General features: G+C 38.9%; 2 protein-coding genes across 5 annotated transcripts in view; one reads left to right on the forward strand and one right to left on the reverse strand.

The window, feature by feature from the left end:
- The window catches only part of METTL8 (methyltransferase 8, methylcytidine), a 190821-nt gene extending 171537 nt beyond the window's left edge, over positions 1–19284 (reverse strand). For 2 of the 3 annotated variants that reach the window (XM_046658544.1, XM_046658543.1), the window contains exon 1: positions 19166–19279. The gene's annotated coding sequence lies outside the window, so the exon portion shown is untranslated. Of the gene's footprint in view, positions 1–19165 lie in introns of all 3 variants that reach the window. The other variant, XM_046658546.1, reaches the window with a different exon arrangement.
- A 293-nt stretch (positions 19285–19577) lies between these two features.
- The window catches only part of DCAF17 (DDB1 and CUL4 associated factor 17), a 39478-nt gene continuing 33788 nt past the window's right edge, over positions 19578–25267 (forward strand). The window contains exons 1-2 of one of the 2 annotated variants that reach the window (XM_046658542.1): positions 19578–19985; positions 20395–20498. In XM_046658542.1, coding sequence (XP_046514498.1) covers positions 19860–19985; positions 20395–20498 — 230 coding nt within the window. In that variant the 5' untranslated portion in view covers positions 19578–19859. The remainder of the gene's footprint in view (positions 19986–20394; positions 20499–25267) is intronic. The other variant, XM_046658541.1, reaches the window with a different exon arrangement.

Consider the following 25267-nt stretch of genomic DNA (forward strand, 5'->3'; position numbering starts at 1 on the left):
TTTATTACCTCCATAAAGGCCCTATCTCCAAACACAGTCACACTGGATGTTAGGGCCTCAACATTTGAATTCGTGGAGGAGGACATAATTCAGTTCATAACAAAAGCCATCTTGAAGCCATGAGTGGGCCTGGCCTTAGGACGGTATGGTAACATTTTAGGATGAAGCCAACTCTGAAGAAGGAAAATTAGGAAGATAAAAAGAATTTAGGTCCCACTGTTAAGTAGTTGGACCAAGTTTCATTTGAAGCTGGTCCCATCTCTCGCTTTTTCAGTTAATAAGCCAATACCTTCCCTTAATTGTTTAAGCCAGTCTGAGTTTTCTGTTATCTCCAACCAAAAGTAACCTAATGGATACAGCAATTATGTGATTTCCTCTACCATTGGCAGGCTGGGGCAAAATATTTGGTTTTATCTAGATTAGGCCTATCCAGGCTGGTGGTACAGAAAGTAGTAGTGATGAAGGATGTAGAATTGAGGGAGAATATAAATGATGACCATAAAGTAAGCCCCAAATGACTAGAAATAAAAAATAAAGAGGAGAGAGTAGGAGGGATTGGGGGGTGGGAGCTGTGGGCTGATGAACTTGATGTGACTGAAGTCTGGGTTTAATAGAAAACAAGGGGAAGGGAAGACAGATAGAAGGTACTGGTTAGTAACCAGGCCTTCTGAGTTTGTTAACCAATGTCACCTAGTAACAAAAAGAGTAACACTGTAATACTGAGAAGGAAATCCTGCTTTGAATGAGAGGCACTTATAGTGTGGCTAAAACCACAAGGCTATGAATACCTATGAAAGAGAAACTTCTTCTTCTTTTTTTTTTTTTTTTGGTGAGGAAGATTGGCCCTGAGCGAGCATCTGCTGCCAATCTTCCTCTTTTTGCTTGAGGAAGATTTTCCCTGAGCTAACACCTATGCCAGTCTTCCTCTATTTTGTATGCAGAGGATACACACACAGCACGACTTGATGAGTAGTGTGCAGGTCCACACCCAGGACCCAAACCCGCGAACCCCAGTCCGCAAAAGCAGAGTGCATGAACTTAACAACCACGCCACTGGGCCAGGCCCTGAAAAAGAGAAACTTTTTAGCATGAACAAAAAGCTAAAACATGGACTTCCATCTACCACTTCATTTTAATCTTCAGAAGGTCATTATGACAGATCTCCATCCCTTGCTCTTCAAGAACAATCCCCCACTAGACACATCTATTAAAACACGGTTTGTCAAACTAAGGTCCTATGACAAATTTTAAAAATGTGTTTTTATTATGATGATAATCTAAAAATAAAATCAACAGCAAATGTATGACTGCTACTTGATTTCAGTGCCTGTGTTTGCATTTATGATCTTGTTGGCAACAAGCAGCATAGATACAATATGGAAATGATGCATCTGAGTATACAGCACATCGTAAAAACATTCTGCAGTATTTTGAATTGAGAAACGTGGTGAGGGAATTGAGAAGACAAATGGCATACACAGTACAGATGGGCTGAAGCCAAGAGAACCTGTGTGGTGGTGGTCAGTACCTTGTTTAAAATGAGAGCTGCAGGATGGGCCCCGTGGCTGAGTGGTTAAGTTCGCACACTCTGCTTTGGTGGCCCAGGGTTTCGCTGGTTCAGATCCTGGGCGCGGACATGGCACTGCTCGTCAGGCCATGCTGAGGCGGCGTCCCACATGTCACAACTAGAGGACCCACAACTAAAATATGCAACTATGCACTGGGGGCTTTGGGGAGAAGAAAAAGATAGAAGAAAAGAAAAGATTGGCAACAGACGTTAGCTCTGGTGCCAATCAAAAAACACATGAGAGCTGCAATTTAGTTTTGGTAATACATCAGCAGTCACATCATAATGCTATTAATTTGGATTTTATTGGCTTTGTGGTTGTACTGTACTTATTATGATTTTATAGTTGAATAAGAGCTCTACGCACAAGGAGCTTATATCTAGATTTGTGTAACAATACAGTAAAAATATTTTAAGTCGACCCAGGGGGTCTGAGAATTTTTTTCCTTTAAATGGAGGTTTATATGTTTTTCCACATGGAGAAATACAGTATTAGATGATTCTCTTCAAGAGACTGCTACTCTTACTCCTCCTAAATAGCAGAAACACTGCTAAGTAGGGCAGAATCACCTCAATCCTCCTTGGAAAGCAATTTCAGGTGAAGCGGCGAAGCGTTTAAACTAAGTTGAGTGCAGGCTCTGCTTTTTACTACCACATAACCTCTGACATGATAACTTCACTTTGTTAATCTCAATTTCCTCAATAAAATGTGGTTAATGAGATTATTTCAAAACATAGGAAGGTTACAGGAGGTGATCTATGTAGCACAGATGTAGCACAGTGCTGGGTGCATGGAGTGTGCTTAACAAGCTTTAGTTGATATTACTGTTGTTATCATTTGTCTAGCTCTTCTTACAATTTCCACAGGGCTTCAGGAATCCCACAGGATCAAGCCTTCCACTATGCTTCTTAGTTTAAACAGCTCCGGAGTAGTCCCAACTTCCCAAGAAGGTGAGGACTAATTTACCAGTGAAGTAGGACGGTACAGTAGAAAGTGCTGAACAGAGCAATAAGATAAGCCTCAAATTCAAGTCCTGGTCTAACCATCTGTTAATCCCGATTTTTGGGAAAGTCACTTACTTTGCCTGAGCCTATGGGCTCATTTGTAAAATGGAGATTATTCCTAAGTCAAAAGTTCTTACAAAGAACATTTAAACTTCATAGTGCTTCACAAATGTAAAGTCAAATTATTTATTCAGTGAGTTCCAGAAACATTTCTAAATGGCACCCCTTACAGCTTGAAAAGGAAAAAAAAAAATCATACAATAAAATTAATAAATAATTAGGAACACCCACTGTTGAGCAATCAGGTGTTGAGGTGATCAACTAGGACAACATGCCAAACTGAAAGTTAACAGTCAAGCCTTTTACTTAGCGCAACAGTGCAAGCAAGAGGCAAAAAGAGGCACCAACTCTCCAGTGTTCCATTTTTTCTAGTGGAACGGCACTGGGTAAGGATCAAGTGGATGCAGCACAGATGGCGGAAATTGTCTCACTGCCGAGGAGCCCTGAAAGAAAGGTTCCTGCCTTTGTATGGACCCTTGGGCAGACGGGGGAGTGTTGGTGGAGAAAGAAGAGGTAGGAGTGGAATTGTACTGAGCCAAAGTGGAGAAAGTGTCTCAGCAGTGGCCCCTCATTACTGAGCCTGGCTACCCAGGGGGGCCTTGACTGCAATCCCTCCAGAAAACGGCACTTCTCGGGCTGTGCATCAATTCTGGTGTGGGCATGGCAGCTTCTCCCGATGAGACCTTCCATGAAAAGTCTTGTTAATTGTTCATGGTCAGGCCTGAAAGATCATACACAGGATTCTGTCCTAGAGCCAGAGTCCTTCCTCAAAGAACAAAAGAATACAAGCGTTCTTTACCCAACACATAATAAACCCTATTCCAAGAAATGCTATAAACTAAAAGATCAGTAAACTTGAGAACGATTTTTAAAAAGCCCATGAATAATAATGCCACAGCAAGTTGCTTAAGAATAATTGAGAATATTAATTATATTCTTAACCTCCAGGGACCACATCACGTAGAGAAACCTTAGTAATCTTCAACCTATGAAAGGTCTTATTTCTAAGATCACTTGTCAGTCAGTCGTTAAGAGCTCAGAGCCACATTTTCTACAGGAACATTTTAAATGGTGATTAAGATACCAGGCTAGTCCACACATGTTTTTTAAATCCATAATGTGCATGAAAAGATACTTGTTTGTTTATTTTAAATGATCTTAGAAAACTGGCAAATTCCATTTTCCCAAACAGCTGAAATACTGCCAAGCCATACTGCCTGGGGCAACTTGAATCTTATTTAATATGAAAACAATCTGAGTAAATGATGATCTTTTAAAATAAGAATAAGACACCTAAAACTTGTCAGCCATCTCTTTGCCATCTGATAACATAAGGTGTGTCTACAAAGTAATGTTGTTTAATAAAAACTAGAGCAGTACATCAAAATAAGTGTTGACCTTTCAAATAAGTTACTTTAGGAGATTACTATTTATCCCAAAAATATCTTTGAAATTCCATTTTCAGATAATGTCCTCATAGCAAGCTTATTGATTCATTTTCATATCCTCAGTGGTGGCAAATTCTTTGCTTTAGGATAATACACTTTGTTTTCTTTTAGAGTAAGTGTTGTTGTTTTTGCCATAAACATATAGACTTCCAGCATAACCAGCTTGGATGGATCATGCTCATTGACATGCAGCTTCTGGTATGTTCTGTTTCCTTAAACAGTCATACCTCATAAATCAAGTTCACACAGTACACAATGTACTACCACAAATGATAGTATCCTTATCCTTATTCTTTTTTAAGAAGCCAAAACTATCTGGAAATATGAGCCATAAACATTATATTAAAAAATGTGGTCTTTTTAAAGTTTTTCTTTAATATCAATAGCAAAACTAGAAAACATAGAGGGAGAAAAGATCCCTCTCACAACAGAAAAATAATATGAAATACCTAAGAATAAAGTTAGCCAAATATGTACAGGACTGATATGAAGAAAGCTATACAACTCTACAGAAGGGCATGGAAGATAATTTTAATAAGTAGGAAGACAGTAGATGGGTTTCTGGAGCTGAAGTTTCAATATTGTAAAAATGTAAAATCTCGCCAAAATCATCTATAAAATTAAAATAATTCCAATCAAAATTCCAAAAATGTTTTTGGGGAACTTGAACAAATAATTTAAAAGTTCATCTGTTCAATAAACATGCAGGAAGTGCCAGGAAAACACTGGAGGAGAAATGAGCGATGATGGTTGTAGTAGGGTAGGGTTATGGGTGCTGGGGGTGTGCTTGCCCTTCCAGACATTACAATACTCTACAAAGCAAGCACACCCTGGCTATGTCTATAGTGCTAGGATATATAGCCAAAGCAGTGGAACAGAATACAAAGTCCAGAGACTAGTTAAAATTTATATAAGAATTCCATCTGTAATGAAGTTAGTATTTCAAATCAATGGGTTAAGACTGGACTATTCAAAGAACTGTATTAAGAAAATGGGCTACCATTTGGAAAAAATAGTTATATTCCTACTCTATATCTAACGCCAAAATAAATTCCAGATGAATTAAACTTTTTTAATGTAAATAAATGCTTCCTAATAGGCCTAGAAAAAATATAAGTGAATATTTATTAAAAAGTTGGGTAGAAAAGACTCTTTTGAACACGATAATACCAAAGCCATAAAGTATAAGGAGAAAGGAAAAGACTAATAGGTTGCGTCTAAAAATGTATGGGAAGATACACTATAAAAGACACTGGTGGAGATACCTGAAAAATAGTACAATGTGTTAATATTATTAATACATAAGGAATGCTAAGAAAATATTAAAAATGACCTCAGTAGAAAATGTGCTAATGCCATCAACAAGCATTCACAAAAGAAATGCAAATGGCCACTGAACATTTAAAAATGTTTATCACACTAATAATAAATGTTTTGGGGGATGCTTTTGACTGCAAGTAGCACAAGACCCTATTCAACCTGTCTTAAATAAGAAGGGAAAAATATCTCTCATCACTGGAAATCCAGAGGTTGGGCAAGTTCCAGGTATGGTTTCATCTGCAGTTCTATAATATCATCTAGGACCCAGGTTCCTGCCATTTCTCCATCTTGCTCTTCACAGCATTACCTTCTCCCTAAGGCTAGTTCCCTTTGCCAGTTACGAAATGGCTGCAGCAGGTCCAGGCATCACATTGACATGGCAACAACCAGAGGAAGAAAAGCACCCTCTCTTCCTTACGTCTCTTTTTAGGGATGAGGAAACTTTCTCACAAGCTCTTCAGTAGACTTGCTCTCAGATTTCACTGGCCAGAATTGGGTCATGAACTATTCCTAAACCAGTCTTTGGTAAGAGAATGTGTTCCTATGATTTCCTTAGACTAGAGGTTCTCAGAGTGTGGTGCAGGGATCCCTAGGGGCCCCCAAGACATTTTAAGGAGGTCTGTAAAAGGTCAGAATTATTTTCATTATAATATCAACACGTTATTTGCCTTTTTTACTATGGTGACATCTGTACCAATGCTGCACAGGTAAGGGTGGATAAAATTACTGGCACCTTAGTCTGAATCAAGGTAGTGACACCAAACTAGACTGAAGGTCATCATCTTCTTCACCAACCATGCATTCACAGAAAAAAAAAAGAAAAAGCCAGTTTCACTTATGCATATCCTGGATGAAGCAATAAAAGTTGTTTTCATGGAACACCATTTTTACTTTGGCATTTTCTTAAAAACAAATAAAACCTGTCAGGAAAACTGATAACATTTGTTGTCACTGATAAAATTCAAGCTTTTAAGCAAAAAATTAGAATTCTGGAAAACCTGTGTCCACCACTGTCTGCTTAACAGCTTTCCGACATTTGACACTGTTCTGATGAGAATAGGATACTTTTGATATTGTATAATGAAACATGTCAACATTTGGAAGACCTGCACAAATCAGTGACCCAATATTTTCCAGATAACCAACACAAAATACCACAAAATCATGTATGGGTAAAAGATTCATTCACAGTGCAAGACAGACCAATGGATTTTCATATAATAGAGTATGAAAAGTTCACTCATGTGGTTTCAAACATTATATTGCAATTAACCTTTAAGAAACTACCACTTATCGGGATGTGGTGTAGTATCAAAGGAGAATATTCACACTCATCTGAAGAGACTATGAAAGTGCTCCTCTCCTCTCTATCTACTTATATATCTGTGTGAGATCAGATTTTCTTCATATATATTAACTGGAACAACATATCATAACAGACTTAATGCAGAAGCAAATAGAAGAATCCAGCCATCTTCTCTTAAGCCAGATATTAAGGAGATCTGCAAAAACGTAAAACTATGCTACTCTTCTAATTTTTTTCCTTTGGAAAATATGTTTTATAAAAATGGTATTCATGCTAATATGCAATGGGTTTCTTCTTATTATTTTTAAGTGACTTCAATAAATATTTAAATTTTTCTTAGGTTTAATTTCCAATACAGTAAATATTGACAACTATGATCCATAAACAAAAGCTTTTGGGGGCCTCTATACCTTTTCAGAGTGTCAAGGGGTCCTAAGACCAAAAAGCTTGAGAACCATTGCCTTACATTAATTTCCTGTGGTGACATGGAAAGTCCACCAATTTTTCAAAAATAGTGCAATGGCTTACAATTGTGGCAAAAGTGAAATGTGATCAGTGGTGTGCAGGAACAAGCATCCTCACACACTCTTCGGGGACACTGCACTGAGAGGCCTTTCCTGAGGGAACTGTGGCAATATATATGAAAATTTTTAAAGAAAAAAAATGATAGAAATTCCATTTATAGAAATATATCCTAAAAATATAACCAGAAGAATATATTAAGGATTTGTTACAGCATTGTTTGTACATCATGTGGAAAAACTGCAAACAATCTAAATACTCATCTTTAGAGGACTAAATTATTGTACATCCATATAAAGGAAAATTATGTAGCTACTTAAAATGTTGCTAAAACCCTAAATTTATTGATATGAAAAGGAGTCCATGATTTATTAGGTAGGGAAAAATAGACAGGTACAAAAGAGTACCTACAGTATTATCTCACTTTTAAAAATTAATATTTATACCAACAAATATACCTAAGCGTGTACAAAGTCTGGAAAAATTTACAATAGCTATCTTTCATTGAAAGGCTCAAGGAGATCCTTATATTTTCTTCTTACTACATCTCAAAATGTTCTTGTCTCTTTCTTTTTGAGTAAACTCAAATTACCTTTATAAGCAGAAAAAATAAAAATATTTTAAAAATCACTTTGCTGTTACTGTCATTGAGTTAACTCCGACTCCTAATGACCCTGTGTACAGCAGAGGAGAACTCTGCCCAGTCTTTCTGGACCATCCTCTCACCTTCCAGCGCTATATCAGACAATGCTCTGCTGTTATTCATAGGGTTTTCATAGGGCCAATTTTTTCTTTTGGAAATGGGCGGCCAGGTCCTTCTTCCTAGTCTGGAATCTCCACTGAAATCTGTCCACCATGGGTGACCTGCTGGTATTTGAACTGCTGGTGGCATAGCTTTCAGCATCATAGCAACATTGCAGCCCAGCCACCACAGTATGATAACTGACAGACAGTAGTGTGGTTTCCTGAGCAGGAAACGAACCCAGGCCGTAGGGGTGAGAACATCAAATTTTAACCATTAGACCACCAGGTTTAAATCACTAAGTATTAAAATTCTATATAATATTCATGTGTAGAGGATCCATGCTTGGGCAGAAAGGGAAGAAAAGATGGTATGAGCAGCACTGACATTAACACTAGAAAGGTTTCAAAACTTTTCTGGTGTTCACTCATTTACATGGAGGAAAAGATACTATGGAATCTGTAAGAGCCTGGTTAATGGGACCCAGACAGTGTGCTGTGGCTGGTTGGATTCAGGACCCAAATACCTTTGGGCCAAAGAAGTCCACTGGCTGCTTTTAAAAGACCTCAATTGTTAGACCAAGTAAGGCAAACAACTGCAGGTGCCGAGAAGCTGGGGGAAAGAATCCTGAAAGACAAAGAAATTATTGGAAAAGGCAAAGAGCAGCAGGAAGAGGTGGAAGACAGACAAATAATCAATGCCAGAATATCAAATTCCAGTTATCCAGAAACTTCCTATTCACCAACTACGGTGGGTACTTGCTACATTGCTGTCTGACATTATGGCTGCTCTCTTGTTCCATTTGGTAACTGTTTCTGACGTGCCAGAACCTTTTCATTTATAGTACTTGTTAATCATCAGGCAGCAAACACAGATGGCACCAGTCAGGTCTGCCCAGCCTAGCTCCTGGAAAGCTCGTGCACCCTCTGCTGGTCAGCTCCACGCCAGGACAAGAGGGTCTGTCTGAAGGAAACTTCCCAAATCACAGGGATACACTTTTGTGTTCTCTATATAGCTAATTTCAGTGAAGAGTTTGGAAACCATTTCCTCAAACTGCCACCAGAAAGAGATGATTCCAGATAAAAACAACGCCCTCCTTTGTTACTTCAAAGAAAAAATCATAAAAACTGAAATCTTGTGAGAAAATATACCATCAAAAGCATTTTAGATTCAAATGATTTCACCTTATTACATAATAAATAAAGGTGTGCAGGTGACTGCAACACTTAACATGACTATAAACCTTCATTAGAGTTTACTCTGGTTGAAAACCTGGAATTACTGTAGCAATAATATCTGTATAGGTTTTAACAACTTATAAAAACCTCTCATATTCATTTTCATACCTAATTCTTACAACAATCTCATAAGCGAGGCAGGGAGGCAGGACAGGTATTTTTGTTACCGCGATTTCACAAATGTGGGAGAAGAGACTCAAACAGGTTACATGAGTCACCTTGATCAGGATTACACAGCTACAAGAGCCCACACTCCAAGCAGGCCTCCTGAATCGAAATTCTACGCTCTACTCAGAACACTATTATACCTTAGCTGCTGATCTATACAGAGTTTTCTAAAGAGTTGGGATGTATTTTAGGCAGAAAAGTAAAAGGCCTACAGCATATGTTTCTATAATACACTCCATTTTGTATCAAATATCAAGAAAATTTTAGATGCTGAACCCTAAATCTGATGGGTTTTCACTGTAGGCAGTGCTTTGTCCTAAAAGAACATCAGTTTAACAAAGGAAGTGGGTATTTTAATTAGGAATCTACTTAAAACCAAATAAAGTTAACTTCAGAATTCCTATGTGTGACATGTCTATGCCCATAAAAAGTAGATCCGGTCAGGCTTTGGGGCTTCTGCTTGCTCAGTCAATACTACATATGCAGCATAAAACCCAGCCTGGGAATCCTCAAGTTCTGATCCTGCTCTCTCTTAAATCTTTACAATCTTAATGACTTTCCCCTTATGAACAAAGCATTATGGGCACTATTTTGTTGGATTGCCAAGCTAAAAATCAGTATGCTGAAGGAGAAGAGAGGTTTAGTGAAATTCAGCTATAACTACAGAGATCCCCAAAACTACAGAGAAAAGCAAAGCAGTAACGATAAATAGAATCAAGAAATTATATATAGTGCTGGCTATGTTCCAGACATTACTCTAAGTGCTTTATATACATTAACTCATTTACTCTTCCCAAGAACCCACTTAACAGATAAGTATATTGAGTCACAGAGAGGTTAAATGATTCTAGTTACTTAGGGCAACCAGGTTCACACAGCTAACAAGTAATGAGGCTGAGATCTGAACCCAGGCAGGCTGGTAATAACTGAGTTCATCTTCTTAACCACTAAAGCTAGGCTGCCTCTATCCAGTGGTGTCTACCATATTCCTGTGCATTTTTTAAATTTTAGAACAGTTTTAGATTTACAGAAAAGTCACAGAAAGTACACAATTCCCAAATGTCTGACAGTTTCCTCCATTATTGCAATCTTACATTAGTATGGTATAGTATTTTACAATTAATAAGCCAATATTAATAGATTACAGTCACGTGCCCCATAAAGATGTTTCAGTTGATAGACTGTGTATATGACAGTGGTTCCATAAGATCAGTACCATATAGCCTGGGTGTGTGGTAGGCTATACCATCTAGGTTTGTGTAAGTACACTCTATGATGTTCGCACAATGATGAAATCTCCTAATGACACATTTCGCAGAACGTACTCCCATTGTTAAGTGACACATTGTATTATAAACTTAAGTCCATACTGCATTTAGATTTCCTTTGTTTTTACCTAATGTACTTTTTCTCTTCCAGGATTCCATCTAGGGGACCACATCATATTTAATCATCAAGTCTCTTTAGGCTCCTCTCCAGCTCTAACAGTTTCTCAGACTTTCTCTGTTTTTGAAGACCTTGACAGTCTTGAAGAGTACTAATTGGGTATCTTGTAGAATGCCCCTTAATAAATATTTATCAGATTTTGTTTTCATGATTAGACTAGGATATGGGTTTTAGGGAGGAAAACCACAGGTAAAATGCCATTCTTACCACATCATATCAAGGGTAGACAATATGAACATAACTTATCACCATTGATGTTAACCTTGATTACTTGGCTGAGGTAGTGATGGACAGGTTTCTCCATTGTAAAGTTATTTCCCTTCTTTTCCATACCTTCCTTCTTCAGAAGGAAGTCACTATGTGCAGCCTACACTTAAGGAGTGGTGAGTTATGCTCCATCTCTTTAACGGCAGAGTGTCTTCATAAATTATTTGGAATTCTTCTGCATGGGAGATGTATCTCTTCTCCCCCATTGATTTATTTATTCAATCATTTGTTTATATCAGCATGGACTTACAGATACTTGTTTTTAAAGTTTTGATTATAACTCAGTACCACTTTATTTTGTTGCTCAAACTATTCCTGCTTTGGCTATTAAGAGCATTTTCAGTTGGCTCCTATATGCTTTTGACATTGTTTTTTTTGAGCACTTCCTTACTTTCCGGCATTACAAGATGTTGCAGGCTCTTCTTGTATTTCCTTGACCCAGTCCTAGAATCAGCCATTTCTCCAGAGAGTGTTTGTTACTTTTACTGGAGAATGGTCTGGGCACTGGGTGTGCTCCTTGCTAGGCTGTCCTTGCTTCTAGGCCTTGTCAATGACAAAGCAAGGAAATAGATGTGTGTTTATTAAACCATGTATATACACAAATCTTTATCTATAAATGTTTGTATATACACAAATCTTTATCTATAAATGTTTCTATATGTATACATCAGTATCTATAGTAAGATAAACTAGAGTTTATACTAATGTCTCCAACTCTAATCCATTACCACATGGATCATTCTAGCCTTCCCCTCTTGCTTGCTTCCCACTCCAACAATAAGAAACCTGGTTCCCATTATCCACCATCCAGTTACTAATTGTTCAATTCCAGTACACATACATAGTGGTTTCATAATTGTTAACCCATACTTCCAGGAGAAACTTTATCAACCAGAGTACAGTGCTTATGCACAGTTTGTATTACCTTCAGTCTTTTTTTTTTCCCAAAGATTGGCACCTGGGCTAAAAACTGTTGCCAATCTTTTTTTTTTCTGCTTTATCTCGCCAAACCCCCCCTGTACACAGTTGTATATCTTAGTTGCACGTCCTTCTAGTTGTGGGATGTGGGACACCGCCTCAACGTGGCCTGATGAGCGGTGCCATGTCCGCGCCCAGGATCCGAACCCTGGGCTGCCGCAGCGGAGGGCGCGAACTTAACCACTCGGCCACGGAGCCGGCCCCTACCTTCAGTCTTATAGTCTCATTTTCAGTTATTTCAGTCAGCAAATTTTCCATGGCCCCTTTCAGTGAAGTTATTGCATACATTTGTAATACAGTTAGATTCCTTTGTCACAATCTGCATTCCGTCCTGGAATCCCCACTCCCCCTAAACTGTTTCTAAAATTTTGCATACATTAAGGTTTACTCTTTGGGCTGTAAACCTCTACGGGTTTTAACAAATGCATGGTGTCATGTACCCACCATTCTAATATCATATGAAATAGTTTCACCACCCTAAAAAAATCCCCTGTGCTACCTAATCAACCCTCTCCCCTCCCTAATTAGACTCCCTGTTTCTATTTTCCTAACAGAGAACGTACTCGACATCATTGCTTCTTATCCTTTCCCCTATGATAACATGTTCACATTTATAAACTTATGTGAGTCTCACTTCAACCTTGAGTGTTTCCACTTAGCAGATGATTAAATGAAACTCAGAGAGAATAAGTGTCTTGGTCAACATCTCACTAAGTGGTGGTGCTGGTACTACAACTTGTGCCTTTTGACTCCTAGTGTGCTGCTGTTTTTACTACACAATGCTGCTTCCTTGTTTTCGGCATGGAGAGGAATGGCTGTGCATAGAGACAAGAAGAAAAGAAAAAATGGTGGTAAGTAATTATATCTTACATTAACGGAAGCTTTTACGCTAAAAATATGAGAACGTGGAATTCTAGTTCTGGTAATCTGGTCAGTCTGACACCTCAAAAACCTTTCTACTATAAAATACTCCCAAAAGGCTAGATACATACATTAAAATAATATATCTTGTTAAATACATCACTGAGCTAGCAAGAAAGAAAGAGAAATCCTTGGAGACCAAAAGCTAGCAAAAGTCTAGAAAGCTGAGAACCGAAGTGAGCAGCTGCCCAAATCCTCCAGTGTTTGAAAAACAAACACATCACAAAAACTTACCTAAAGAAACTCAAGTTTGGTTTAACATTAGAAAATATATTTATGTAATTCACCACATTATTAGTGTAAAGGAAAAAAATTATATGATCATCTCAGCAGATACAGAGAAAGTAGCTGAATTCAACACCCATTCATGATTAAAAATCAAATACACAAGACTTTTAGCAAATATGAAATGGAAGAGAATTTCATTAACCTGATAAAGGGTAGCTAACAAAAACCTACAATGTCATCTTTAATAGTGAAATATTAGAAGTATTCCATTTACAAACATGAACAAGACAAAGATGTCCACTATCACTGGTTCTATGCAACACTCTACTGGAGGTCCTAACCAGCAAAGTAAGAAAAGAAAGAGAAATAAAAAGTAAAAGAGTTGAGAAGGAAATAACAAACTGTCAGTTTCCTGAGGACATGATCATATAAATAGAAAAATCCCCCAAACCCTACAAATGAAAAATATTATTATTAAAGATAAACTTTGGCAAGGTTGCTAAATAAAAGATCATTATACAAAAATACAACTGCATTTTTATATACTAGCAAAAATATAGTTAGAAAATCTAATTTAAAAATATATCATTTACAACACTGACCCAAACTACAATGTACTAAGGAAGTTGCAAAATACGCAAATCCCTTAAAGAAAAAATGATAAAATTTTGTTAAAAGACACTAAAGATCTCAATAAATGGAGAGATATATTATCCTCACAGATAGGATAATTTGCAAACCTCAAAAAAGAAATAAAATACTTCTGAAGAAAAGCAATAAGGCAGAGGACTTGCCGTACCAGCTCTCAAACCTTACTATAAAAGTGGTCAGGTATCAGCCCAGGGATAGAAAAATAGAACAATGGAACAGAAAACAGAGCCTAGAAGCAGAGCTGACTGTGAATGTAAACTTGATATACAAGAGAGTTAGCACTGGGGAAACGAGGGACCCTCCAATAAATGGTTCTGGGACAAGCGGTTATTCATGTAGGAAAAAAATTAGGGATAATAAGTGGGTGTTGGTTTAAGCTGCTAAGTTTGTGCTAATTTGTTACACAGTAATAGAAAATGAATACACTGTTTAACATGTGTACTAGGAGCCAGGTTTTAAGAATGTCAATAGCAGCACTTTTCTAGGAATAAAAAACCTGGAAGAAACAAAAGTCCAGCCAGTAGGAAATGGACAAATAAACTGTAGTAAATTCTCATACAATGAAATATAATGTAGTAGCAAAAATAAATGAAATGATCTACAGGTACTTTGCCAAGTGTACTTTGAAGAAAAAATAGGCAAGTTGTGGAAAAGTACACATATATGGTAGGATTCAATTTGTATGGCGTTCAAAAACACTCAAAACTTAAGAATATTTTATTTGTATAAAGAGGAAAGAGGGATCTGAGAACTAGGAGGGACACATAGGAGATGTCAAAGTTTTAGGTAATGTTCTGTTTTTTTAAAAGTTGATGATAGATATATGGGTATTCATTTTATAATTATTATGTATACATTATGCTATGTTATCTATACATATTCTTTGAATACATAAAATATTTTTAAAATAAGAGGAATAGTTTGCAAACTTTACTATCAATCCTTTAAATCTAAATCTTTCTGGATTTTGTATATGCATGAATGCACTACACGTTCAGACAAATATCATTAAAATCTACAGAGAAAGGGAAACATAAGAACCAAACTTGTGGTCAAAAGCCTCAATAATTTCAAAATAAATTTCCAAAAGTGACTCTCACCTGGACTACCACAATTATCTGCTAACCGGTCTATTTCACTCTCGTTCCTGACACTGCACCCAACTGTCTCAATATATATATATATACTTTTTTTTTAGGAAGATTAGCCCTGAGCTAACTACTGCCAATCCTCCTCTTTTTGCTGAGGAAGACTGGCCCTGAGCTAAAATCTATGCCCATCTTCCTCAACTTTATACATGGGACGCCTACCACAGCATGGCTTTTGCCAAGCAGTGCCATGTCCACACCCGGGATCCGAACCAGCGAACCCTGGGCCGCTGAGAAGCGTGGAACATGAGAACTTAACTGCTGTGCCACTGGGCCAGGCCCCCTGGACTGTCTCTTAAAGAGAATGTCACATCACTAGTGGTTTTTCCATTATGTTACCATGGTCCCACATGCTCTCATCCCTGCCTACTTCTGGGACATGATTTTATTTCCCTCTTCCCACATGCCCCAGCCACAGAACAGATCCTAATATTCTTTAGCATTAATGTCTACAATACTAATGTGTACATTTAATAAAATCTAGGCATCGTTTCATTGACAGCACATAAGTAATAGTTTCCTGTTTTCCATTTGTTCTGGGGAGTTTGGGGATGTTTATTTTTGATTCTGCTTTATCATGATTTTGCTTGAATCTTTTCTTCATCGTTAATATCCACTACATTAGAAGTCCTGTCAACTCTACTTCCAAAAAATATCCTGAATCTGTTCACTTCTTTCCATCTCTCCTGCTACCACTCCACTTCAAATACTATCATCTCTTATCCGGACCAACCAGGTAATGGAACGGCCACCTGTCTTCTTGCTTCCATTCTTGCACTTCTATACTACATTCTCCAACTACAGCCATAAAGATCTTATTTATAACACAAATTAGATCATGTCACTCTCCTTCTTCAAAGCCTCCTATGGCTTCCCATCATAATAGAATAAAATCCAAAATTCCTTACACTTGACAGAACTTGGTTCCAGCCTACCTCTCCAAGGTCATCTCCTTCATGCACACTAAAAAGCCACACTAGCCTTTTAACAGTTTTAGAGTAAGCCAAGGTTGTTATTGCCTTGGGAACCCTGCACTCAAGCATCCTTCTGCCCTGACTACCTTAACCCTAGTTCTTTGCATTGACTCATCTTCATCAGTCAGGACTCAGCTCAAGTCCACTCTTTAGAGAGGACTTCCGTGACCACTCTGGCTCACGCAGGGCACCCAACCACTCTCTACCAAGCACATCACCCTGTTTTATCTTCTTCACAGCACTTATTACTACCTAAAATGCTATTTTTTAAATCTATGTATTTATTGTCTATCTCCCCCTACATGTAGAGACCTTGTCTGTTCTGTTCACTGTTATACCCTATGCCAAAGGAGTTGCCAGCACATTGTACATGAAAATAATTACACGTTGAATGAATGACCTCTTGTGGCCTTGGTTCAAATTTCTTTGTCTCTGAACAAATGTTCAAATTTAATAACCTGAGTGTTTTATATATTTATCCAGTTATACTACGCTTCTTTAAACAAACTATATGAACAAAAAGCATTTTGTTAACTTCTGAATTTATATCTCCTCTTCCTTGTCTTTAAAATATCATGGCAAAGATGGTTAATTATACTGTAAACATCACAGAGACACAGACTGAAAAAAACAAAGAATCAGTGTTTGTTCTATGTCCCAAATTAAGAGAAGTCACTTCCAAATCCTAAACTAGGAATATCTGTTCATGCCATTTTACCTTCAACAAATGGAAAATATCTACTTTATACGTAGAACTGTTGAGGATTTAAGTTTTTGAAAAGTTATTTCTTCTTATTAATGTTGTAGTTTCCTGCTGACTTAAAGAATAAAGGGAGAATAAATCTGAATCTATGTTAAAAGTACTTAGTTGCTAATAATAGATTTTATACAAACATTGTTTTTAGAGTAGCCCATTCATTCAACATACATATGCACCCTTAGTACACTGCCTAAAAATGTGGTTCATGCATATGTATATTGAATGAATGAATGGACTACTCTAAAAACAATATGTTGGGAAGACAGACAAATGACAATTCTAATACAGTGCCACAAGCAATATGCAGAGTAACAAGTTGAAGAGGCAAGGCTATAACTAAAGTGGAATGGTTAGGAGAAGTGTCTGAGTGGAGCTGTGATACCTGGAATGTCTTGAGATAAATGGATAAGAGGAGAGGAAGGAGCTCCAAACAACAAAAAAATCTGAAAGGTAAAGGCACATTGGCTTGAGCAAGTGAGCAACACGTCAGAAGCATAAGAGCAAATGTGAAGGTTGGACAAAGAGATGAAGCTGAAAATGTGGACAAGATGCAGATAATAGATGGCCTGTATACTACACTCAGGAATTCAGATTTTGTCCTATAAGGCACCTCCACAGACCCCTACGGATTCGTACATGTAGCCTCAAGGCTATGAGATTTCTCTCAGAGAAACTTTTTATTTTCAATTCGATAAAAATCTATAGGAAAAAATTTTAACAAAAGGATATTCTGGATGATCTCGATGACCACCTTTAATCGATTACTGTCACAAGACTTCAGTTTGCATGTTTGTGTTTGGGAGTGCACTGGCAAACAAGTGGTACCATTTTGATTGGCACAGGTTAATGAGAAATGGGGATTCCTTTATGTAAGTGATGTTGTTGGTGAAATGATGGTTTCGCTGTGGTCTAAGAAAAGAGGTGAGGACATTGGGCAATCTCTCAACACAAGGATGATATGGAGAGGCCTTTCTGTAAGGAAGTTACGCCATGGAGGACAGTGAACATTTGCTTTCAGAATGTGTTAGGTCCAGTAAAAACAGTCTCATTGGTAACAATGAATCAGTATTTATTTGAACTTATTTCTTTTATAGTTTTGCTTAATTTAACTTATAACTGTTTGGGAGCTATAGCTGTATAAAAGATACAACATAAGGAGTTTATATATAATTTTATATTTGCATGTATTTAACATACTGAAACTATTTTAAGTTAACAATAGAGAATTCTGAGTATGTACTCGGGTTTGAGAACTTCTGCTCTGGGTGACTGGGAGCCACTGGAAGATTTGAATAGGGAAATGATGGATTAGTGCTTTAGAAAAATCACTCTGGCAGCAGTGTGGAGGGCTGGAACTTAAAGTATTTAAGTAAGGCAGAAAGGAGGCTACTTAATATTAGAATGTGATAAAATACATGGTGAGGCCCTAATTATGCAGGGGATATGAAGAGGAGATGGACAAGAGAATCAAAAGGACTTGGTTGTGGGCGAGGGAAAGGAGGGCATTCAGGATGAGTGCTCCTTGAGTGACTTGGTGGTGAGATAAAGGCCACAGGAAGACAAACAAGTGGGTGTGAAGGGGAAGGAGAAAAGAGAGATGATGAATTCAATTCAGCAATGATTTGAATTTCATTTCAGCCAAAGAAAATCCAGTTATCTTTTCTGGGTCCCAGTTTTCTCAGTGACAGCTGCATTCATGAATTACCAAATTAACTATTATAGCACTCTCTAAAAATATACAAAGCACTCCACAGTATGCTGTAAATAAGTCATGAAAAATCAGCAAAAGCCCAGGCCCTGAAGGAAATTCAGCAGGGTTAAAAAAAGATATGGCATATTTTTACTAAACACTTCAATTGTGACCCAATGCATTCACCCAGTATTGTACGTTTTGCTTTGTCAGTCAGATACAATCACTCCTTTGAGCACATATTGAACAAGAGGTGGCACGCAAAGCCCACGTGGGAGATGCAAAGACACCACCCTCAAGGGACTTAGAAGCAAAGCAATGGGACACATCTGGCGGTTGATTACTGAAAATGTGGTGTGATGGAACTTTGACCCTACAGGCAGGGTTAGTTAACAAAGTTATCTCTTACTTAAAGGAACCAATGTGGAATATCTTAGGCAGTCCAGTAAGAATGTAAACATTTCATATTTTATTCCCAATAAGGAGACAAACAAAGGAGGTGAGAGGAAGGAAAATGCAGCAAATGTTGCAAAACCAGTCTTCGCAGGCCAAAGAAGGGCAGTCCTCTGGGAAAGAGTAATTCAACCCTAGTTTGGCGGGAGTGCCAGCATCTTCCACCACTAACTCATAGTACAAAAGCACAGTGTTTAGAGATCCCAAATGCTTAACTGTCAACCTTACCCACAATGTCCAAGGTGCTACTGAAGGGAAAGTCGCGGGGCGTACCTTTAGCACAGGACGATGCTTTGAGGGGGCCGCACTCGACACAGCGCCCCTCTCGGCGGCCGGGGGAGCGAGGGGGTAGTGGGGCGACAAAATAGGGATCCCTGAGTGCAGGGCGCGCACAGAGAACGCAGACCAGGAGACCGCAGCACAGCGCCCCCACGGTTCTCCCCGGGCACCTCGTGCAGACCCGGAAAGGCGCGCCAGCCCGACAACGCAGCCTCCGCGCGGCCAGAGGAGGCGGGGTGGGGCGGGGCGGGGCCGCGGCGGGTTGGAGGCGGGGCCGGGGCAAGTGCTCGCTCCCCGCCGCCTGATGGGAATTGTAGTTCTGGGAACAAGCCAAGCTCCCTCAGAGGGCACTGGGAACTACATTTCCCGGCAGTAGCAGTGCTCCAGCAGGCCGCGCGTTCCGGGGGCGTCGCACTGTCCGCAGTCGGGTGCAGAGACTGAGAGCGGTTGAGGGGGCGGCCGGGACTGGTATCTTTTCCTTTCCTATTCGTGCTGAGGCAGCGCCGGCTCTGCCTTCTCTCGCCGCGCTGCCGTGCGCCCCTTGCCCGGCTCCCCGTGTCCGCTTTTTCTGGTCCCCGCAGCGAATTGGGGGCCTCCAGGTTTCCGAGGTAACGGCCGCCGCTCCGCGCGGGAGTGAGGGGCGCGCCCCTCTTCGGCCCAGCCAACCCGGCGCCTGGCCCGCGCCTCAATGGGCCCAACCCGGAAGCCCAACGTGTGCCGCCGGCTGAGTCACCGGGCGCTGGGCTTCTTCTCGCGCGACGCAGGCGTGGTGCAGAGGACGAACCTGGGCATCCTGCGGGCGCTGGTGTGCCAGGTGATCGCCCGCCGGCCGGGACCGGGACCAAGGGCAGCGGGGCGCCTGGCGGTCAAGCCTCCTGCTGGGGTGCAGTTTCTACGCGAGAAAACCCTCTTTAAAAAATCACGTGTTGGGCAGGGGGTTCTATGCTCTGAATCTGGGGGATTAGTAAATAGCTATTAATAGGACTGTCAGATGCTTTTAGTTTTAAGCTTCTTATGTCTTCCTGCAAATAATCTTTCTAAAAATCGGTCACCTCACTTACACCAAAACATGAGGGCAGAGTAAGGAAGAATTGAACATAATTTTTTAAAATAACGTGCGTGAAATGACTTTGAAAACTGTAAATTTAACTATCCACCTATAATTGTTGCACAGTAGAGGCGTATGCGTTATTTCCTAAACTGAAATTCCTTGTGTCTTTCAGGAAAGTACTAAATTTAAGAACGTTTGGACTACTCATTCCAAGTCACCTATAGCCTATGAGAGAGGAAGAATATATTTTGACAATTATCGGTGCTGTGTCAGCAGGTATCTTCTGGTGAAAATTTTTGCTGTAATTCACCTCACTGTTGATCTCAACTCTAATTTTTATGGAACCACATGCCTACATTAGTGCTTAGTGAAATAAGAGACTGGAAAAATGGGTCCAAAATAATAGTAGGTGGTAAAATGCGAGTAATTTAAAAATCTTGTTAAATCTAAAAGTTTCATCTTTGTAAATACTAGTTTAAAGCAAAATTACTTTATAGTGCAGGCAAAGTGATAGTTTACTCAGAAAACTGTAGTATCTAAAAGGTACCAGAGGCAAGAGAGCTAGGTATCCAATAATTAGATGCTGGTTTAGAGTAGAATTTCTGTCTTTTGTTTTGGAACTATTTGCCTTTTTTTGTTTAAGAGAACATTTTCAAACTCGCTTAAGTAGACAATAGTATAGTGAACCCCCATATACTCATTACCTAGATTCAAAAATGATCAAAATTTTGCCACATTTGCTTTATCTATCCCATTACCCCCCTTTTTTTACCTCTTACCTAAGTATTTTAAAGCATATTCTAAATATCATGCCATACTTAAGTTTGCTTCTCTAAAAAATATGGGCATTTTTCTTTTTTTTAAACAGCGCTTTTTTTTTTTGAGGAACATTAGCCCTGAGCTAACTACTGCCAGTCCTCCTCTTTTTGCTGAGGAAGACTGGCCCTGAGCTGACATTCATGCCCGTCTTCCTATACTTTATATGTGGGACACCTGCCACAGCATGGCTTTTGCTAAGTGGTGCCATGTCTGCACCCAGGATCCGAACCAGAGAACCCTGGGCCGCCGAAGTGGAAGGTGCGCAGTTAACCGCTGCACCACTGGGCCAGTGGCGTTAAACAGCTTTCTTAAGATACAATTCACATACCATATAACCGTCCCATTTAAAGTTTACAATTCAATGACTTTTAGTTCATTGAAATTCATAATGAACCGTTGGTGGTTCATATAGATAACCATCACTATAATTAATTTTTAGAACATTTTCATCACCTCAAAAAGAAACCCTGTACCCTTTAGCTATCACCCTAATACCTTCATCACCCTCAGCCCTAAGCAGCTACCTTCTGTCTCTATAGATTGACCTATTCTGGATATTTCTTATAAATTGAATCATATAAGATGTGGTCTTTTGTGACTGGCTTCTTAGTAGAGTCCCAGTTTATTATAAGATGATGTAATTCAGAAACAGATGGAAGAGATGCATAGGGCAAGGTATATGGGAAGGGGCGCAGAGTTTCCATGCTCTCTGCGAGCTCCACTATCGCTGAATCTCCACGTGTTCACCAACTCGGAAACACCTCTCCTTTCCTAATACAGTGTATACATTTAATGCTATAGGTTTCCCTCTAAGCGTTGTTTTGCTGCATCCCACAAGTTTTGTTTTTTTAAAGATTTTATTTTTCCATTTTCTCCCCAAAGCCCCCGGTACATAGTTGTGTATTTTTAGTTGTGGGTCCTTCCAGTTGTGGCGTGTGGGACGCCGCCTCAGCATGGCTTGATGAGTAGTGCCGTTTCCTTGCCCAGGGTCCAAACCGGTGAAACTCTGGGCTGCCAAAGTGGAGTGCTCGAAATTACTCGGCCACAGGGTCCAGCCCCCTACACAAATGTTGATATGTATGTTGTATATTCATTTTAATTTCCCTCAAAATACTTTAAAATTTTTTCTTGAGGCTTCTTTGACCTGTGTGTTAATTAGAAGTGTGTAGTTTAATCTCCAAATATTTTGGGATTTTCCAGCTATCTTTCTGTTATTGATTTCTAATTTAATTCCGTTGTAGTCTGAGACCATACTTTGTATTATTTCTAGTCTTCTGAATTTGCTGAGGTGTGCTATATGGCCCATATTGTGGTCTATCTTGGTAGTGTTTCATGTGAGCTTGAGAAGAATGTGTATTCTGCTGTTGTTGCGTCAAGGATTCCATAGATGTCCATTAGATGCAGTTGATTAATGGTACAGTGCAGCTCAAGTATATCCTTACTTCCTTACTGCTTGCTTGATCTGTCAGTCATGGATAGAGGTTGTGCTGGGGTCTCCAGCTGTAATAGTGGATTCGTCTATTTCTCCTTGTGTCCTGTCAGTTTTTGTCTCATGTTTTGACACTGTTGTTGGATGCTTACACATTAAGGACTTTTATGTCTTCTTGGAGAAGTGACCCCTTTATCATTATGTAATGTCACTCTTTATCTCTGATAAATTTCCTTGTCAAAGTGCTTTGTCTGAAATTTATGTAGCTACTCCAGCTTTCTTTTGATTAGTGTTTACATGGTATATCTTTCTTCATCTCTTTACTTTTATCTGTGTCTTTATATTTAAAGTGGGTTTCTTGTAGACAATATATATTTGGGTCTTGTTTTTTTATCCCCTCTGACAGTCTCTGTCTTTTAATAGGTGTATGTAGACCTTTCACCTTAAAATGGTTATTGATATAATTGGTTTATTGCCTACCATATTTGTAACTATTTTCTATTTATTGCCTTTGTGTTTTGTTTCTTTTTTGTCTTTTATCTTTTTCTACCTTCTCTAGTTTTAATTGAGCATTTTATATGATTCCATTTTCTCTCCACTTTAGCATATCAATTATATTTCTTTTAAAATTTTTTTAGTGGTTGCCTTAGAACTTGCAAGATACATTTGCAACTAATCTAAGTCTACTTTCAAGTAACACGATACCTCTTCACTGGTAGTGCAGATGCCTTATAACAGAGTATTTCTAATTTTTCCCTCCTGCCTTTTATAATATTGCTGTCATTCATTTTCCTTATCCATAAGCTATAATCACTGAATACCTTATTGCCATTATTATTATGAACAAGTTTTTATCTGTTAAATCAATTAAGAATAAGAAAAATAAAGGATTTTGTTTTACCTTCATTTATTCCTTCTCTAACACTCTTCCTTTCTTCACGTAGTTCTGAGTTTCTGACCTCTATCGTTTTTCTTCTCTGTAAAGAACTTCTTTGAACATTTTTTGTAAGACAGGTTCACTGGCAATACATTCCCTCTATGTTTGTTTGTCTGAGAAAATCTTATTTCACCTTGACTTTTAAAGGATAACTTCCTGGGATACAGACTTCTAGAATGGTGGGTTTTTTTTTTCTTTCATCACTTTAAATATTTCACTCCACTCTACTTGCTTGCATGCTTTCTGAAGAGAAGTCTAATATAATTCTTATCCTGTTCCTCTGTAGGTAAGGTGCTTTTTTTCGTTTGACTTCTTTCAAGATGTTCTCTTTGTTTTTGATTTTCTACAGTTGGAAAATGATACGCCTAGGTATATATTTTTTGGTATTTATCCTGCTTGGTGTTTTGTAAGCTTCCTGGATTAATGGTTTGGTATTTGTCTTTAATTTTTGAAAATTATCAGCCGTTATTATTTCCAATATTTCTTCTGTTTTGTGCTCTCTGGTATTCCCATTATGTGTACATTACACTTTTTCTAATTGTACCACAGTTCTTGGATATTCTGTTCTGCTTTTTTCATTCTTTTTTCTTTCTATTTGGGACGTTTCTGTTGATGTATCTTCAAGCTCACTTATTCTTTCCTTGGCTGTTTCCAGTCTATTGATGAGCCCATCAAAGACATTCTTTATTTGTATTATTGTGTTTTTGATTTCTAGCATTGCCTTTTGATTTTTTCTTGGGTTTTTTATCTCCCTGTTTAATAACCCATGTTGATGTTGTCCATTTTTTCCATTAGAGCCCTTAGCATATTAATCATAGTTATTTTAAGTTCCCAATCTGATAATTCCAAAGTCTCCAACATATCTGAGTTTGGTTCTGATGCTTGTTTTGTCTCTTTAAACTTTGTATTTTGCAGTTTAGCATGCCTTGTAATTTTTTTGTTGAAAGTTCTGTGTGATGTATCACGTAAAAGGAATTGCAGTAATTAGGTCTTTAAAGTGAAGTTTTATGTTTAGCTGGCTAGGAATTAGGCTGTGTTTGTTGTTTGCTCTAGCTGTAGGTGTCAGATGCTAAATTTCCTGTAGTGTCCTCTTTTTTGTCTCCCTAGTACTGACTCCAGCGGCTTACTCCTGGGCTTTTGCTCCTGGTAAGCTGTGGTTCTTGGTATCCACCTCTCTTTCCAGTTTTTGGGGCAGCGGTTTGCCCTGTGACCTCAGTCCTCTGATGGATCTAATAAGAATTGTTGGTTTTCAGTTTGTTCAGCTTTTTTCTTGTTGTGAGAACAGGAGTGATGACTGCCAAACTCTACATGTTGGACAGAAACCAGAAGTTAGAGAGGATACTTTTTTAGGTAGTGTTTGAGATTTATTCTGACCCCAGGAGGGCTCCCAGCAGTCTTTTTCCGGTTCTCTCTGGCATATTAGCCAGCATACGGTGTAGCCTGTATGGCCAGTGACTCTACCAATCTCTTCCCATTTGCCTTTCACCACAACCTCCACTGGTTTTGAGAGTGCACTTAGGCTAGAACTTTTCCACACTCTGTTGCAAATGAAGTCAGTTCCTCTAGGAAGAGACTAGGGGTATCTGCTTTACAGCCTGCTTCTCCCCCCAGGCATAAGCTTTGAGCCAAGACTCTAGAGCTGAGGGATAGGGGGGAGGGTCAATGGTACGTTTCTCTCTGAGTGACTACCCTACTCTAAAAGCTGAGCACTTGGAGCTGGGGCAAGCATTAGCCTCAGATCTTCTTGCCTCTCTCAGTGTGGAACCACTGCTTTATGAGATGAGATAGGGACAGTCAGGGCTCCTGTATTCTTAGGCATGGCCATGCCTGAGGGTAGAGCCTCTATCCTGTGAGTAGGGA

The sequence above is a fragment of the Equus quagga genome, chromosome 4 (genome assembly GCF_021613505.1).
Source record: "Equus quagga isolate Etosha38 chromosome 4, UCLA_HA_Equagga_1.0, whole genome shotgun sequence".
Lineage (NCBI taxonomy): Eukaryota > Metazoa > Chordata > Mammalia > Perissodactyla > Equidae > Equus > Equus quagga.